This window comes from Muscardinus avellanarius, assembly GCF_963383645.1.
Source record: "Muscardinus avellanarius genome assembly, chromosome: 14".
In the NCBI taxonomy this organism is placed as follows: Eukaryota; Metazoa; Chordata; class Mammalia; order Rodentia; family Gliridae; genus Muscardinus; species Muscardinus avellanarius.
In genome coordinates, this window is record NC_137800.1 from 65,652,647 (window position 1) to 65,670,087 (window position 17,441).

Genomic DNA, 17,441 nt, shown 5'->3' on the forward strand with positions numbered 1-17,441 from the left:
TGGTATATAGCTTTGTGGGGAGATTTATGACGTTTCATATTTTATTTCATACCTTCAAAAGATAGTGCTGGGCCGGGCGTGGTGGCACACGCTTGTAATCCCCTCGCTTGGGAGGTGGAGACAGGAGGATCGCGCAGGTTCAAAGCCAGCCTTGCTGGCTTAGGAGACTCTGTTTCCAAATAAAAATATAAAAAATAGGTCTGGGAGTGTAGCCCGGAGGTAGAAGAGTTTCCAGGAACCCCAGTACCACCAAAAAAAAAAAAAAGATAGTGCTGGGCCAGGTATGGTGGTGCATGCTTCTAATCCCAGTGCTTGGGAGGCTGAGACAGGAGGATCACACAGGTTTGTAGCCAGCCTCGGCTACTTAGTGAGGCTCTCAGCAACTTAGTGAGACCGTTTCCAAATAAAGTATAAAATAGGTCTGGGAGTATAGCCTGGAGGTAGAAAAGCCCCTGGGTTCCGCCCCCAGTACCACACACAAAAAAAGCCGGTTTTTGGATATTTCACTTCACTTTTGAGGTTAGAATCCAAATAGATTAGAAAAGTAAAGTACTATAGTTATTCAACACAATTTTTTCTTTTTTTTTACTTAAAAAATAGGCTAATGTATATCATGCTAGTACAACAAATGGAGAGAGCAGAGCAATCAAGATTTATAAAACTTCTATTTTGGTGTTCAAAGATCGGGATAAGTATGTAAGTGGAGAATTCAGGTGAGCTCAGATTTCCTTTTTTTAAATTTCTGTTTCTTAAAACATGAAAACAACAGTGGAATGATTGAAATAACTATTATTTTTCTTGTTCAAGATTTCGACGTGGCTATTGTAAAGGAAATCCTAGAAAAATGGTGAAAACATGGGCAGAGAAAGAAATGAGGAACTTAATCAGGTGACTGTCGGGGCGGGTGTGTCTGTTATGCCTCCACATCAGCTTCAGCTCTTTCTGCTCGCAGGTCCCAGGATAGTTCTTCCAAATGGAGAGATTCTTAGTTAACTAATTGTTTATTTATGGTCCTGGGGATTGAGCCCAGGAGTATTCTAACTTTGAGCCGTACCCCTAGTCCTATTTTATTTATTTTTCGCGGTATTGGGGATGGAATCCAGGGGCATTCTACCTCCCAGCTACACCCCCAGCCCTAGTTTTTATTCTTTATTTTGAAACAGGGTCTCACTGAGTTGCCAAGGGCCTAAGTAGCTGAGGCTGTCCAGAAACTGTGATCCTCCTGTCTCAGCCTCCCAAATGCTGCGATTACAAACGTGTGCCACCATGCCTGGCTCTAATTTATTTTTTATTTTAAAACAGGGTCTCAGTAAGTTGTGGAGGGCCTCACTAAGTTGCTGAGGCTGACTGCCAGCCTGTGATCCTCCTGTCTCAGCCTCCAAAGTACTGGGATTACAAGAGTATACCACCACACCTGGCTTATTTATTATTTATGTGATACTAGGTATTGAACCCAGAACATTATTCTTCCATGCTATACCCCCAGCCCTTTTTATTTTTATTTTTATTTTATTTTGTTTATTTATTTACTTTTTGTATGTGTGTGTGGTACTGGGGGTGGAACCCAGTGGCTTTCTACCTCTGGGCTACACTCCCAGATCTATTTTATATTTTATTTGGAAACAGAGTCTCACTAAGTCGCTGAGAGCCTCACTAAGTAGCCGAGGCTGGCTTTGAACCTGCGCGATCCTCCTGTCTCAGCCTCCCAAGAGCGGGGATTACAAGCATGCGCCACCATGCCCAGCCTTTTATTTTTAATTTTGAAATAGGGTCTCGCTAAATTGCCAGCGCTGGCTTAAACTTGCATCCTCCGGTCCGAGCCGTCCAAGTATTGGGATTATAGGTATGCTCCTTCCCCTCCCAGCTGAGTCTAGGATTTTTATTAAGCATTTTTCAGGCTGACCATCTTGAGATAATTGTAGACAAAGCTGCTTTATTTCACCACTTCTAAGATGTACCCTTTTTTTCCACAGTTTAACATCTCTGGAATTAGATTGGGTGTTGGAGGCTGTGGGATGTAGTATAATTGCAAGTGTTTTATCATTCTTGGTAGTAAATTAATGGTACAGCTTAAAATCATTGGTGTCTTATTAGAGTTTATGAAATACGACGATACAGTCGTGCAGTTCTGAAGCTATTTCCTAAGTGCAGTATTAATCTCGTGGATTGCATCTTTTGTAATTGGTTTAGATGTCTCTTTTTTCAGTTGCTCTTTTCATTTGTTTAAATATCACAGGCTAAACACAGCAGAGATACCATGTCCAGAACCAGTAATGCTAAGAAGTCATGTTCTTGTCATGGGTTTTATTGGTAAAGATGACATGTAAGTATATGGAAGGCCTTAGAATTTCATACCCAGAGCTGTATTTCAAGTGCTTTGAACTGTACAGTTTTTCCCATTTGAATAATTCTTTCATGAGTCTTTCCTACTATGTTAGTGTGAACTACCAATTTACTTTTTGAAATCTCAAAATGCTTCAGAATAATAAAATAGTGCTGTTTTTGAGGAATGTTTTATCCGGTGGCCTAGAAAAGCTTTTGTTTGTTGGCAACTTCTGGGGTGGGATATTTATAGTAAGATGAATTTTTCTCTGTACAGTTCACATGAGTTGTAGAAGGGGAGTATATTTAACAGTGTAGTATGAAGCAGGAAAACTTTTTCTTGCTCATTTTATCTTGGTTCATTTCATTTGTATTCAAGGCCTGCACCACTCTTGAAAAATGTCCAGTTATCAGAGTCCAAGGCTCGAGAGTTGTATCTGCAGGTCATTCAGTACATGAGAAGAATGTATCAGGACGCCAGACTTGTTCATGCAGACCTCAGTGAATTTAACATGCTGTAAGTGTGCCTTGTCCCTTAGAAACATCCCATAAATCCTTTCATGTCCTTTAAAACAGTAGGTAAAAATCCCAATCCAGAAAGCCGTACCATATTCTGAAGTTGTAAAGTTGTCATAATGTAAAAGATCTGCCCATGTAATTTAGACGAAGAAAGATTTATTTGCTAACAGTTTTCGGGTTGAGTCCGTGTGAGGTCAGGGGGGAAGCAGAGAAAGGGAGAGCACAGGGCCCGCTGCTCACATGGCGGAGGCTGGAAGCATGAGCAAGTGAGGGGAGGAGGAGCCACAGATAATCCCAGGGCTGCACCCCAGGGGCCCACCTCCCCCGGCCATATCCTGGCATAGTCCACCACTCAGATAAATCTGTTTCAATGGACTTACCCACTGCTGGGGTTATAATCCTCATGACTCAATTACATCAGCTCCAAACACCAACTTAAGACCTCTTCAAGGGGCCATTCTATAACAGTTAAGAGGTAGTCCCTGAGTCCCTGCCAGGCCTCTAATTTCAGTGTTTGGGATGTTGAGACAGTAAAATCTCAGGTTCGAGGCCAGCCTCAGCAATTTAATGCAATCCTGACTTCAAATTTTTAATACGAAATAAAAAAGGCTGAGGGTGTAGCTCTGAGATGTTCACTCCCTAATACCCCCAAAAAAGAAAAAAGAGGTAATCCCTGCCTTCAGTGATTATAGTCATAGAACTGACCACTTTAGTCATTAACAGAGTTAATGGGCTTTGGAAATTTTACTAGTTTTTATCTCTTGATCCAGATGTCCCCTTTTTGTCTATCTTATGAATTATTTCTCTTTAAGAATAGAATTTTTTAAAACAAAAAGTCTTAGTACAGTATTGATATTCTGTACCTTCTGTTATCTCTGGCCCACAAGGTATCATGGTGGAGATGTGTACATCATTGATGTCTCTCAGTCTGTGGAACATGACCACCCACATGCCTTGGAGTTCTTGAGGAAAGACTGTGCCAATGTCAATGGTGAGTACAAAGTGGAATTTTCCTTGGTGTGGGTGTGGGTGTGGGTGTACTGGGGATTGAACTGGGGGCACTTTACCTCTCAGCTACACTCCAATCCCTATTTTATTTTTTATTTTGAAATGGTCTCCCTAAGTTGCTGAAAGCCTACTAAGTTGCTCAGGCTGGCTACTAACCTGTGATTCTCCTGTCTCAGCCTCCCAAGTCCTGGGATCACAGGTGTGTGCCACCACGCCTAAAGAAAGTGGACTTTTCTAGCAGCTTTTTATGTATGTTCTGTACTCAAACAGTTGGTGTAAAGTCTTGTCACTACCTTGTTGAATGCAGCGATACTTGAGCCATTTTCTGAGAGACAGTATATACTTTTTATTTTTCTATATAGCAATTGAAATACTAACTTTCCCTTGTAAAGCTATCGTTAACATTTTTTCTTTTGAGAGATTTCTTCCTAAAGCACGCTGTTGCGGTCATGACTGTGCGGGAGCTCTTTGAGTTTGTCACAGACCCTTCCATCACGCCTGAGAACATGGATGCTTACCTCTCAAAGGTGAGGTGGGGTGAGGGAGAGGAGAGGTGAAAGCAGCAGAGTCGTTTGCATTTGTGTGGCACTTCTGCGGAACTCAGATTGCTTAGTGGAATTTACACATTTTGATGACTTCCTAAGCCTTCTCATTTCACATATGGAGAATTAAAAACATAGCAAAACAGCCCATGGTAAATTTAGGCTTCTTGACTTTAATCACCTGGCAAAGACCACATTGATTCTCACCCTCTGTGAATTTTTAGTAGGGAACCTGTTAGAGTTTTGGTTATTAATTCTTTTCCAGTGTTTCTTAGATGGCTTTCTGAATTTTAGTTTTGTTTTGGGATACTGAGGATTGAACCCAGGAACATTCTGCCTTTGAGTTTCATCCCAACTCTTGTGTATGTTTGTGTGCCCAGTTTTTCTATTACTTTATTTGTTTATTTATTTATTGTGGTGCTAGGGATTGAACCTGGGGGGCATCTACCTCTGAACTATACCCCCAGCCCTATTTTTTATTCTTTATTTTGAAACAGGGTCTCACTAAGTTGCAGAGGGCCTAAGTAGCTGAGGCTGGCCGCGAATCTGCGATCCTCCTGTCTCAGCCTTCCAAGTACTGGGATTACAAGCTTGTGCCACCATACCTGGCTCTATTTTTTCTTTTTAGAATAAAGATTGTTTTGAAATAAGGTCTCGCTAGATTACTGAGATTTTCGCTATATTGCTGAGGCTGTCCTTGAACTTGCAATCTTCCTGTTTCAGCCTCCCAAGTGGCCTGTGCCACCATGCCCAGCTCCCTGCCCTTTTTAAAATTTTATTTTGAGACGGGGTTTCTCAAGTTGCTGTGGCTAGTCTTGAACTTGTGATTCTCCTGCCTCAGCCTCCTGAGTGTTGGGACATAATCATGCATTACTGTATGCCTAGTTTGGAATTTTTAGTTATAATAAGATACACATAAAATCTGCTATTTAATCCTTTTCAAGTGTTTAGTTCAGGAGCATTAACTACAGTCATTATTGTGCAGACATTACTACTCTTCAACCTCAGAGCTTTCCCATTATTCCAAATTAAAACTATATGCACTAAAACATTAAAACTATATGCATTAAACTATATGCACTAAACAACTCCCAGCCTCTAGCAGTCACCATTTTATTTCTTCTCTTTATGAATTTGGCTACTCTTGGTACTTCTTTTTGTGTGTGTGGTATGGGGGTTCCTGGAAGCCCTTCTACCTCCAGGCTACACTCCCAGACCTATTTTATATGTTTATTTGGAAACAGGGTCTCTTAAGCCAGCATGGCTGGCTTCGAACCTGCACGATCCTTCTGTCTCCGCCTCCCAAGCGCGGGGATTACAAGCAGGCACCACCACTCCTGGCCTCTCTTGGTACATCTTATAAGTAGAATCATAGAATCTTTGTCTTTTTGTAACTGGTTTATTTCACTTAGCATAATGTCTTGAGCAGGGTTCGTGTTGTAGCAAGTGACAGGATTTCTTTCCTCTTCTTCCTTGTATATGTACCACATTTTGTGTATCTATTTATCTATTAGCAGATGCTCAAGTTGCTTCCACCTTTTGACTGTTGTGAATAGTGCTGCTATGAACATGCGTATATAAACATATTTCAAGGCCCTGCTTTTCTTTCTTTTGAATGTATACCCAGAAGTGGAATTACTAGATCATGTAGTAATTCTAGTTTGAAGTTTTCAGGGAATTGCCATACTTTTTAAACAGTGGCAGCTGTACTAGTCTGCATTCTTAGCAGCAGTGTGCAGGGTTCCAGTTTCTCTACACCCTTACCAGTGTTTATTGTTTTATGACTTCTTTGGCAGTAGCCATCCTAATGTGTGTGAGGTAGTATCTCAGTACGGTTTTAGTTTGCGTTTCTCTAATAATTAGTGATGTTGAGCGTCTTTTCTTGTGTTTTTTGCCCATTTATTTATCTTCTTTGGAGAAATGTGTGTTCAAGTCCTTTGCCCATATTTAAGCAGATTGTTTGCTTGCTGTTGAGTTGTAGTTCTTTATATATTATGGTATTTGCAAATATTTTCTCCCATTTCGTGAGTTAACCTTTTTACTATATTGATTGTTTCCTTTCATGCACAGAAGCTTTTAGTTTTGATGTAACCCAGTTTATTTTTTCCATTTGTCATCATTGAATCACAGGATTTTTAATACATGGCACATAGTTCTTACACGGGTATCAGGTTTGATCCTACTTTCTCACATTTTCCTCTTTTCCTGGACTGCCTTCCTGTTGCTGTCTGTGCTTTGCTTGCTCTGCCTAATGATCTTTAAAGCCCAGTGAAGAAACATTTCCAGGGGAAGTTCTGCAAAAATCATTGTTCTCATAAGTATCTTTCCTTTTTATATGGCTATAATAGAAGTAGTCACATATCACTTCCTAGTCTACTAAGTTCTTTTTACTACTGGACCATAAACTCTTAAAGGACAGAAGCTTTTTGTGTGTGTGTGGTATTGAGGATGGAACCCAAGGGCATTCTACCTATGAGCTCCAACCCCAGCCCTATTTTTTATTCTTTATTTTGAAACAGGGTCTCACTGAGTTGCAGAGGGCCTCACTAAGTAGCTGAGGCTGTCCGCGAACCGCGATCCTCCAGTCTCAGCTTCCCAAAAGCTGGGATTACAAGCATGCGGCTCACGAGTTTTGTATATTGTCAGCACCTGATCAGTACTTGGCACATAGTAGGTAACCACAAAGTTAATTGAATTATCAGCTGGGCTTAGTGGGGGCATGTTTGTAATGCCAGTACTTGGAAGGCTGAGACAGGAGTGCAGGTTCAAGGCCAGTCTGAGCAACTTAATGAAACCTTGTGTCAGAATAAAAAATAAAATGGGCTAGGGGTAAAGCTTAGAGGTAGAATGCCATTTATTTTTAATCTTTTGAATTTAGTACTGATTTTAATGTCTGTTATTAAAATAAATCAGAAAACCCTATTTACACTATTTTTCTTCTATATAGCCTAACTGGGGTAGAGAATAGATCTTCAGTTTATAATTTTCCAAGCCAAAGGAACCTATAGAGTCTTTGTCAGCTTCTTAGTTTCAGTCATGGTTTGCCCAGAGAGCTTTCATTGGTGGTTTATACTACAGCAGCATTAGAGTCATCTATGCATTCTTGTGATTCCCTTTGCTGTCTTCAAAGGAATTAAGGGATCTTTTCATTTTGGGGGGGACAGGGAAAGGGTGACAGGGTCTCACTATGTTGCCCAGGCTGTCCTCAAAATGCTGAACTCAACTAATCCTCCTGCTTCAGTGTCCTGAGTAGCTGGAACTACAGGTGCATGCCACTGTACCCAGCTAGTTCCTTCATTGTTTGGGTCTCAGTTTTCCTTTAGTAAATATTTTTGCTAACAATTTCAGAATTTTTAGTGTTGCCTTTGCTTTTTTGTAGTGCTGGGAATAGAACCTGGGCCTCGTGCATGCTAGGCAAGTGCACTACCACTGAACCACACTCCCAGCCCCAGAGTAGTATTGCTTTTGAAGAAGAGGGGCAGGGGATCTCTGAGGCTAAGAGTTTATTCTGTTGGGGGTCGGGGGTGATGGCAAGTGTTTTGCTGGGATCTGTGGTAGAGAGCAAACCCACACCATTAGGTGTGATTACCTTCAGAAGTGTGAAGAGATAATGTCTATAAAGATCAGAACAAGTTCATACTAAAGAGATGGCATGTATCTTTTCTAGGCTTAAGTAAAGAAAAAATATATTTATTTTTTGTTCTCTTTAAAAGGCAATGGAAATAGCAGCTCAGAGGACCAAGGAAGAAAGGTCTAACCAAGATCATGTGGATGAAGAGGTAGTATTTATTATCTATTTACAGCCTTAGGGAATGCATGTGCTTTGAGCTTTTATATTTTATATTGGTAGAACATGAACTTGATTCTCATAGATACATGGTACATAATTCGACCAGGCTAAGTTGCATAATTTATATTCCATTGTATTGTTCTAGTCAGCAATCTATTATAGCCCTTGGTCATAGGTAGAGAAAAGCTTTTGGTTTTGTGGGGTGTTTTGTTTTATTTTGTTTTGTTTTGTTGTAGTACTAGGGATTGAACCCAGAGGCATTCTACCTCTAAACTATACTTCCAGCCCTTTTTTATTTTTTACTTTTGAAATGGTCTCACTAAATTGCTGAGGGATTCACTATGTTGCTGAGGCTGTCCTTAAACTTGCAATCATCCTGTCTTGGCCTCCCAAGTATTGGGATTACAGGTGTGTTCTATCCTACCTGGGCACTGCAGAAATATTTAAAGAGCCTGTGGGGCATGTTAAGAAAGAAAAACATATTTTTAGTTTACAATTGTAACTTTTTTTTTTTTTTTTTGGTGGTACTGTGGGGTGGAACCTAGAGGCTTTCTACCTCTGGGCTATACTCCCAGACCTATTTTTTTTTAAAACTTGGAAACAGGGTCTCACTAAGTTGCTGAGAGCCTCACTAAGTAGTTGAGGCTGGCTTCAAAACTGCATGATCCTCCTGTCTCAGCTTCCCAAGGGCTGGGATTACAAGTGCACCACCATTCCTGGCTCCAGTTGTAACTTTTTAAATGACTTAAGTATTGATTCCATAAATATTGTAAATCTTAAATACTTTAAATATTTATGCCTTAAATTAGTTTAGTGTAGGAAGTCAGCATTTTTTGTTAAAAGATTTATCATAGGCTTTTTTGGGGGTGGTGGTACTGGGGGTGGAACCCAGGGGCTTTCTACTTCTGAACTATACTTTCAGACCTATTTTTATGTTTTATTTTGAAACAGGGTCTCATGAAGTTGCTGGGAGCCTTACTAAGTAGCCAAGGCTGGCTTTGAACCTGCTTGATCCTCCTGTCTCAGCCTCCCAAGTACTAGGATTATAAATGTGTGCCACCACTCCCGGCTGGCTTTTTTATTTTTTAAATTCTTAAAGTTCTTAGTGTGATGGATGATTAAGTACCCTCTATTTATAGCAGTTCGCAACCTTCTTTCACTCCAGCAGCTGGGTAGGTGATGTTCCTTTGTACGGTATAGCCAGGTAGTGCTTGCCTTCTATAACTCCACCCCTTTCCCTCATACTTAGATGTTACTCTAAGGATAACTTTTGATGAGCTATGATGCTTTTTTTCTTCCTTAAAATAAATTATACGCAAGCTGGGAGTAGTGGTGCACGCTTGTAATCCCAGCATTTGGGAGGCTGAGACCAGAGGATCACGGTTTGTGGACAGCCTCGGCTACTTAGTGAGGCCCTCTGCAATTTAGTGAGACCCTGTTTTTTTTTTTTTTTTTTTTTTTTTTTTGTGGTACTGGGGTTCCTGGAAGCCCTTGTACCTCCGGGCTACACTCCCAGACCTATTTTTACATTTTTATTTGGAAACAGGGTCTCCTAAGCCAGCGCGCGGGGCTGGCTTCAAACCTGCGCGGGGATTACAAGCGTGCGCCACCACGCCCGGCATTAGTGAGACCCTGTTTTAAAATGAAAAATAAAACATAGGGCAGAGGGTGTAGCTCAGAGGTCGAATGCTCCTGGGTTCCATCCCCGATCCACCAAAAATAAATAAATAAAATAAAAATAAATTATACGCAGCTGGGAGTGGTGGCTCTTGCTTGTAATCCCAGTACTTAGGTCTAGACAGGAGGATTGCACATCCATAGCCAGCATCAACAACTTAGGCCCTCTGCAACTTAGTGAGACCCTGTTTCAAAATAAAATAATAAGCCAGGCGTGGTGCCACACACTTGTAATCCCAGCATTTGGGAGGTTGAGACTGGAGGATCGCAGTTCTCCGACAGCCTCAGCTACTTAGTGAGGCCTTCTGCAACTCAGTGAGACCCTGTTTCAAAATAAAGAATAAAAAAACAGAGCAGGGGGTGTATCTCAGAGGTCAAATGCTCCTGGGTTCCATCCCCAGACCAAATAAATAAATAAATAAATAAATAAATAAATAAATAAATAAATAAAAAAAAATAGGGCTGGTGGTGTAGCTCAGAGATAGAATGCCCCTGGGCTCAATCTCCAGTAACATGTACACGCACACACACACACACACACACACACACACACACACACAATTATATGTAAAATGTAGTGCCTTTTCATCAGTAACTAATTGTTTTTGGCACACCATATAGTAGATACAATACCAGGGGGTACAGACAGCTTGGCTGAGAATTAGTAGGGGAGCTGATGATGGGAGAGTCTTCCATACTTCCAGGGGTGTATGAGTAACGGTTTCAATTTTGCTTCTCCCCTCTGTCTGTTAGGTGTTTAAGCGAGCATATATTCCAAGGACCTTGAATGAAGTAAAAAATTATGAGAGGGATATAGATATAATGATGAAATTGAAGGAAGAGGACATGGCCATGAATGCTCAACAGGACAATGTGAGTACCTTGCTTTGTATATAGCAAACAGGTCTGTGACAGAAGAGGACTGTTCCAAAGCGTGAGCCGCTTGAGTGCCTCTAATCTTGAGTGTTGGCTTCTGAGCCAGAGGGTGGCTAGCCCCCTTTGTATGAGCGTGTCCTCTGTGTACATTGGACGTAAAGATAATTCATTGGTATAGATGAGGGTGATACATTTGAATAAGTCCAACAGATACAATTAGAGAAAAGGGAAGAATCTTACAGAAGTCTAGGCTGTAATTGTTTTATTATATTAGATCCACTAACATATTTCATACGTGTACATTTTCTACTAAAAGACCAGATTGTAAATTTTTCACTTTGCCACCCAAGAAGTAAGATTTATGTAGGTTTTTATATAACCAGAGACAAAATTGATATTTCCCTAATTTTTATTCATAATTTAAAAACCCTCTAATAATTAAATAAAACTTTTTATAATATAGATTTACTAGTGAGAGAAATGTGGAGTTATTTTGGAGAAGGGGATAACACTTATTGAGGTTCAAAGTTTGTATTCACGATTGTCAGATTAATATTCATTTGTACAATCTGTTGGGTAACTGGTTGGATTTGATCTGTGGGCTTGGTGTGCCTGCTGTAGAAGAGTAACATCATGGTGTAAACCTTCCTTACTATGAGGTAACATTTAAGTATAATCATAGAAGATACTAGTTAATCCACATTGTTTAATGGTACAATGTGTAGCTATCACTGTCCAGTTTTTATGTTGATTTTTTTCTCCCTTTTGGTTACAAGATTCTATACCAGACTGTCACAGGACTGAAGAAAGATTTATCAGGAGTTCAGAAGGTATGAAGAACATGTTATTATTGTTTGTGTGTAAAGTCTTTTAAAGGATATAAAACTTAACTTAAAATAATATTAAAATTTTTAAAATGGGCCGGGCGTGGTGGCGCACGCTTGTAATCCCTGCGCTTGGGTGGTGGAGACAGGAGGATCGTGCAGGTTCGAAGCCAGCCACGCTGGCTTAAGAGACCCTGTTTCCAAATAAAAATATAAAAAATAGGTCTGGGAGTGTAGCCCGGAGGTAAAAGGGCTCCCAGGAACCCCAGCACCTCCAAAAAAAAATTTTTTTTTAAATGATCAGCCAGGCTTGGTAGCAAAGGCCCTTAACTTGGGAGGCTGGAACAGGAGAGTTGCAAGTTCAAGGCCAGCCTTGGCAACTTATCAAGATCCTTCATAAAAATAAAAAGGGCTGAGGTGTAGCTCAGTGGTAGAACGCCCCCAAGTTCAATCCCTAGTACCTCCCACACAGAAATTAAATCTATTATATTTATTAATGTAATATTCTATGGGCTTATTTTTTTATGGGTCTGGGGATGGAACCCAGGGGCATTCGACCTTTGAGCTACACCCTCTGCCCTATTTTTTATTCTTTATTTTGAAACAGGGTCTCACTAAGTTGTGGAGGGCCTCACTAAGGAGCCAAGGCTGTCTGCGAACCATGATACTTCAGAAGGAGCCAAGGCTGTCTATGAACCGTGATACTTCAGTCTCAGCCTCCCAAATGCTGGGATTACAAGCGTGGGCTACCACGCCTGGCTCCTATGGGGATTTTTAGAAATGTTCTTTGTGACGTTTCTAACTGTGTTAATGGAATTTGAAAATGTATTTGTTAGTCTTTTTTTTCTTTCTGAATTGTTCTGTTGTTCTAAGTGAAGCTTTTTTTGTCTTCATTTGTAAGCTATTAATGATAGCCATGTGCTTATTGTTTTTACAATGAGCTGAAAAATAGTATGGATTGATCCCCGGTTCCAAAAAAGACAAAAAAAAAAAAAAAAAAGTATGGAATGTGGTTACCAGTATGTAACACTGAAAAACAGTCTCATGAGTTCAGTAGTCTTATTGTGTTGAGGTCCTATGTAGTGTTCCTTTTCTTTTTACATTTTAGAAGGGCAAGGATTAAGTATTTCTAATTGCAGCAATAAAGGTAATTTTGTAAGTCTTCTTAATTAAAGGGTTAAGTAAAGGATCACAATTTGCCTTCAAAAATTGATTATCTGGCTAGCATAGTGGTGCATGCCTGTAATCCCAGTACTTGGGAGGCTGAGACTGGAGGATCACAGGTTCAAGGCCAGCCTGGGCACCTTAGCAATACTGTTTGAAAATAAAAAGGGCTAAGAGTGTAGCTCAGAGGTCAAGATCCATGAGTTCAATCCCCAGCAGAGCAACAACAAAATGAATGATACTGTGAAAATAATTAATGTACTGTGAAAATAATTAAATTTGGGGAATTCCAGTATTTTGTATTTCGAGACCTGGGTCTCACTAAGTTCTGACAATCTCACTACTTGCTGAGGCTATCCTGAAACCCAGACAGCCTCCCAGGTACCAGGATTACATGTGTGTACCACCATGCCTGGCTTTGTTTTTCCAAGTTAGATAAAGCATGTAGTATAGAAAAGTTGTGCTTTGAATTCCAGTGCATGAAGATCTTGTTATAATTATCAAGAAAATTTTCTTTAAAAGATTATTATAAAGTAGCTGAGCATGGTACCACCAGGTTGTAATCCCAGTACTTGGAAGGCTGAGACAAGAAGATGGCAGGTGCAAGGATAGCCAGCCTCAGCAACTTAACAAGACCCTCCCCAACTTAGTGAGACCCTATTTCAAAATAGGGCTAAAAGTATAGCTGACAGGTAGAATGTTCCTGGGATATTCAATTCCTAGTGCCACATTTACAAAAAAAAAAAAAAAAAAAAGATTTTTAAAAAGAAACATTGTTTTATTTACTTATTTATTGGTAGTGGTAGTGGGGATTGAACCCAGGGACATTCTACTTCTGAGCTATACCCCCAACCTTTTTTTTTTTTTTTTTTTTTTTGCTGGTCTAGGAATGGAAACCAGGGCCATTCAACCTCCAAGCTACACCCCCAAACCAGTTTTTTACTCTTTATTTTGAAACAGGGTCTCACTAAGTTTCAGAGGGCCTCACTAAATAGCTGAGGCTGTCCACGAACCATGATCCTCTGGTCTCAATCTTCCAAATGCTGGGATTACAAGCGTGTGTCACCACGCCTGGTCTATTTATTTATTTATTTATTTATTTATTTATTTATTTATTTATTTTTGTGGTGCTGGGAATTGAACCTAAGGACATTCTACCTCCAAGCTATATCCCCAGCCCGATTTTTTATTCTTTATTTTGAAACAGGTCTCACTAAGTTGTGGGGTCCTCACTAAGTAGCTGAGGCTGGCAGCGAACCTATGATCCTCATGTCTCAGCTCCCAGGTACTGGGATTATAAACATGCGCCAAAACACCCAGCTCCTTTTTATTTTTGAAATGGGGTCTCAGTAGGTTAATGAAACTTTCACTACTTGCCGAGGCTGTCCTTGAACCTCTGACCCTCCTAGCTCAACCTCCCAAGTAATGGTATTATACACGTGTGCCACCATGCCCAGCTAGTGAATTTTTTTTGAGATAAGATCTAGCCATGTCACCCAGTGTAGCCCCAGATTCAAGTGGTTACCTCAGCCTCCCAAGCAGCTAGGACCACCTTTCCTGTCTTTTAAGAGTTTTTAAGAGAAATTTCCTTTATAAAAAGGCTCCTTTTTAAATTTAATTTTTTATACTTTTATTGGTGCATTATAGTCTCACATCATAATGCAGTTCACAGTGTAGCGCTATATATGCACATAGCACCTGGCCGGCTTTTTCCCAACTCCCTCCTCATTCCCCTCCTTCCACATCCTGGTTGAGATTGGCAGTGGTGTTCTAACATATGTACATGTCAGTGGAAGTGATTCTTTCAGTGATCCTCCCTTTCTCCTTCCTCTAATGTCCCAGTTTCTCCCTCGCTTCTACATATAAGAGAAGGCATGTGACCCTTCAAAAGGCTCCTTTTTTGCTGGACATGGTGGCACACACCTTAATCCAGTACCTGGGAGGCTCAGACAGGAGGATCACAGGTTTTAGCTGTGAAATTATTCAAGTAAATCTTTATTTCTTTTTATCTCTGTACATCACACCTTCCAAATCTCAGCCTAGCCCTTCTGATTTGCTGAAAGTGGCAGCACAGTTCTGCTATTTTTCTAAGCCACCCAGTAAAGCCCTAGTTCCTTCATTTGAGTATATTCTTAAGTCCCATTGGAACTGCCACTTTGATCTTTCTCTCTGATGTTGATTTACTGTTTCAATGTTTTATTGTTTTTCAAAATATATCTTTAAGGCTGAAATCCAAATACTGGCACTAATACATTTAATAACAAAAGATAACTAGTTGACTTCAAATAACATGGTTCTGTAATAATTTAAAGGTCCCTGCACTTCTAGAAAATAAAGTTAAGGAAAGGACTTGTTCCGATTCAGAAGATGCTGGCAGCTGTGAATGCTCTGACACAGACTCTGAAGAGCACGGAGACCAGGCTTGCGACAGGAAGACCACTGACCCTGACATTGACAAGAAGGTCGGCCGAGTACTGAAATCCCCCTTTTCTTCATTGTGATGGCGCGGCTGCTCTCATTTCTCTTTGCTGAAGGATCTAGCTAGATAGTGATGTACCTTTAATTCTAATTACAGTTTTCAGTAACTAAATATTAATTTTGCTTTGGGGGTGGGAAACATTAGAGATTGGGCTGCAACTTATGAAGAAAAGCAGTGCAAACATTTAGTAACCTCCACAGGAAGCCTCATCTGGTGGTGCACTCCTGTAATCCCAGAACTTGGGAGGTTGAAACGGGAGGATCTGAGATTCAAAGCTAGCCTCAGAAATTTAGCAAGACTCTGTTTCAAAATAAAATTTATTTTAAAAGGCCTGTGGGCTGAGGGTATAGCTCAAAGATAGAATACCCCTGAGTTCAATTCTCATTACCGCCAAGAAAAAAATTCATAAGGATATTTCTGTTTAGTTGTCTACGAACTTTTGTTAATAAAGCTCACTGGAGCCAAGTGTAGTTGTGTGCGTGCCTGTAATCCCAGTACTAGGTAGTCTGGGGCAAGAGGATCAAAGATTCAAGGACAGCCTCAGCAAGACTCTTCGTCAATTTAGTGATATCCTGTTTCAGAATAAAAATGAAATAGGCCTGAGAGTATAGCTCAGAGGCAGAGTTCCTGGGTTCAAACCTCAGTACCACAAACAGGAAAGAAGGAAGGAAGGCGGGCGGGCGGGCGGGCACAGTGGCACTTGCGTATAATACTAGTTCTTGGGAGGCTGAAACAGGAAGATCATGGGTTTGAGGACAGCCTCAACTACTTATCAAGAATTCTGTTTCAAAACAGGCTGGGGAGCAGGGCATGGTGGCATATGCTTGTAATCTCAGCATTTGGGAGACTGAGAGTGGAGGATCGTGGTTAGAGGATAGCCTCAGCTACTTAATGAGGCCCTTTGCAACTGAGACCCTGTTTCAAAATAAAGAATAAAAAAGTAGGGCTGGGGGTGTAGCTTGGAGATAGAATGCCACTGGGTTCCATCCCCAGTATTGCAAAAAAAAAAAAAAAAATAGGGCTGAGGAAGCCAGGTGTGGTGGCACACACTTGTAATTCCAATATTTGGGAGGCTAAGACAGGAGGATCACAGGTTTGGGGCCAGTGGGGCCAGTCTCAGCTACTTAGGCCCTCCGCAACTTAGTAAGATCCTGTTTCAAAATAAAAATAAGGCTGGAGCCGTGCGCGGTGGCTCACGCTTGTAATCCCAGCATTTGGGGGGCTGAGACAGGAGGATCCAGGTTTGTGGACAGCCTCAGTTAGCTACTTAGGCCCTCTGCAATTCAGTGAGACCCTGTTTCAAAATAAAGAGTATAAAACAGGGCTGGGGGTGTGGCTCGGAGGTAGAATGCCACTGGATTCTATCCCAGTACCGCAAAAAAAAAAAAAAAAATAGGGCTGGGGAAGCCAGGCATGGTGACACACACCTATAATCCAGTACTTGGGAGTCTGAGACAGGAGGATCACACAGTTTCGAAGCCAGCCTCAGCTACTTAGGCCCTCTGCAACTCAGTGAGATGCTGTTTCAAAATAAAGAATAAAGAACAGGGCTTGGGGTGTGGCTTGGAGGTAGAATGCCCTTGGGTTCTATCCCCAGTACTGCAGCCAAAAAAAAAAAAAAAAGGGCTGGGGGTGTAGCCTGGAGGTAGAATGCCCCTGGGTATAGCTCAAAGATAGAGTGCCCCTAGGTTCAATCCCCAGTACCAAAAACAAAAGGTAAGCTCAAAGACAGTTCTATTCCAAGTTTCACCACCAACTTTTATGCTATATCCACTTTTATCCTCTCAACTACTTAGTTGTAATTTATGTGTGCTCTAAGTAATGAAATTTGTGGGGTCTTTTATTTATTACAGGAAAGAAAAAAGATGGTCAAAGAAGCCCAGAGAGAGAAAAGGAAAAACAAAATTCCTAAACATGTGAAAAAAAGAAAGGAGAAGACAGCCAAGACAAAAAAAGGCAAATAGGACGAAGCTCCGTGGCACAGTCATTTCCCATCAGCTGCTTTTCTTACCCAGACTCAAAGCTGCATCTGGAAGGTGCCTCTTGACTTGAACCAAGTGTGTTTTAGTCATGCTAGGAGACCGACTGAAGTGTTTTCCTGTAATTATGTAAAAAGCCCTCGGTTCTGATGTTCTAGATTTAGTCATTGACAATGCCTGATATTGACAAAAGGTTTATTTAAGCTACTATTTTAATGAAGAACTTCATACATTTTTATTTTTATGTGTTTTCTCCTGCGC

At 40.8% G+C, this 17,441-nt stretch overlaps 1 protein-coding gene across 1 annotated transcript in view; it reads left to right on the plus strand.

The window, feature by feature from the left end:
- RIOK1 (RIO kinase 1) overlaps positions 1-17,208 on the plus strand; it is a gene marked incomplete at its 5' end in the record, with an annotated part of 30,688 nt that extends 13,480 nt beyond the window's left edge. The window contains 11 exons of the mRNA XM_080709890.1: positions 601-713; positions 808-888; positions 2,237-2,323; positions 2,702-2,839; positions 3,729-3,832; positions 4,270-4,376; positions 8,105-8,170; positions 10,612-10,731; positions 11,511-11,564; positions 15,035-15,184; positions 17,055-17,208. Of these exons, the coding sequence (XP_080566016.1) occupies positions 601-713; positions 808-888; positions 2,237-2,323; positions 2,702-2,839; positions 3,729-3,832; positions 4,270-4,376; positions 8,105-8,170; positions 10,612-10,731; positions 11,511-11,564; positions 15,035-15,184; positions 17,055-17,165 (1,131 nt within the window). The 3' untranslated portion in view covers positions 17,166-17,208. The remainder of the gene's footprint in view (positions 1-600; positions 714-807; positions 889-2,236; positions 2,324-2,701; positions 2,840-3,728; positions 3,833-4,269; positions 4,377-8,104; positions 8,171-10,611; positions 10,732-11,510; positions 11,565-15,034; positions 15,185-17,054) is intronic.
- Positions 17,209-17,441: the final 233 nt, after the last annotated feature.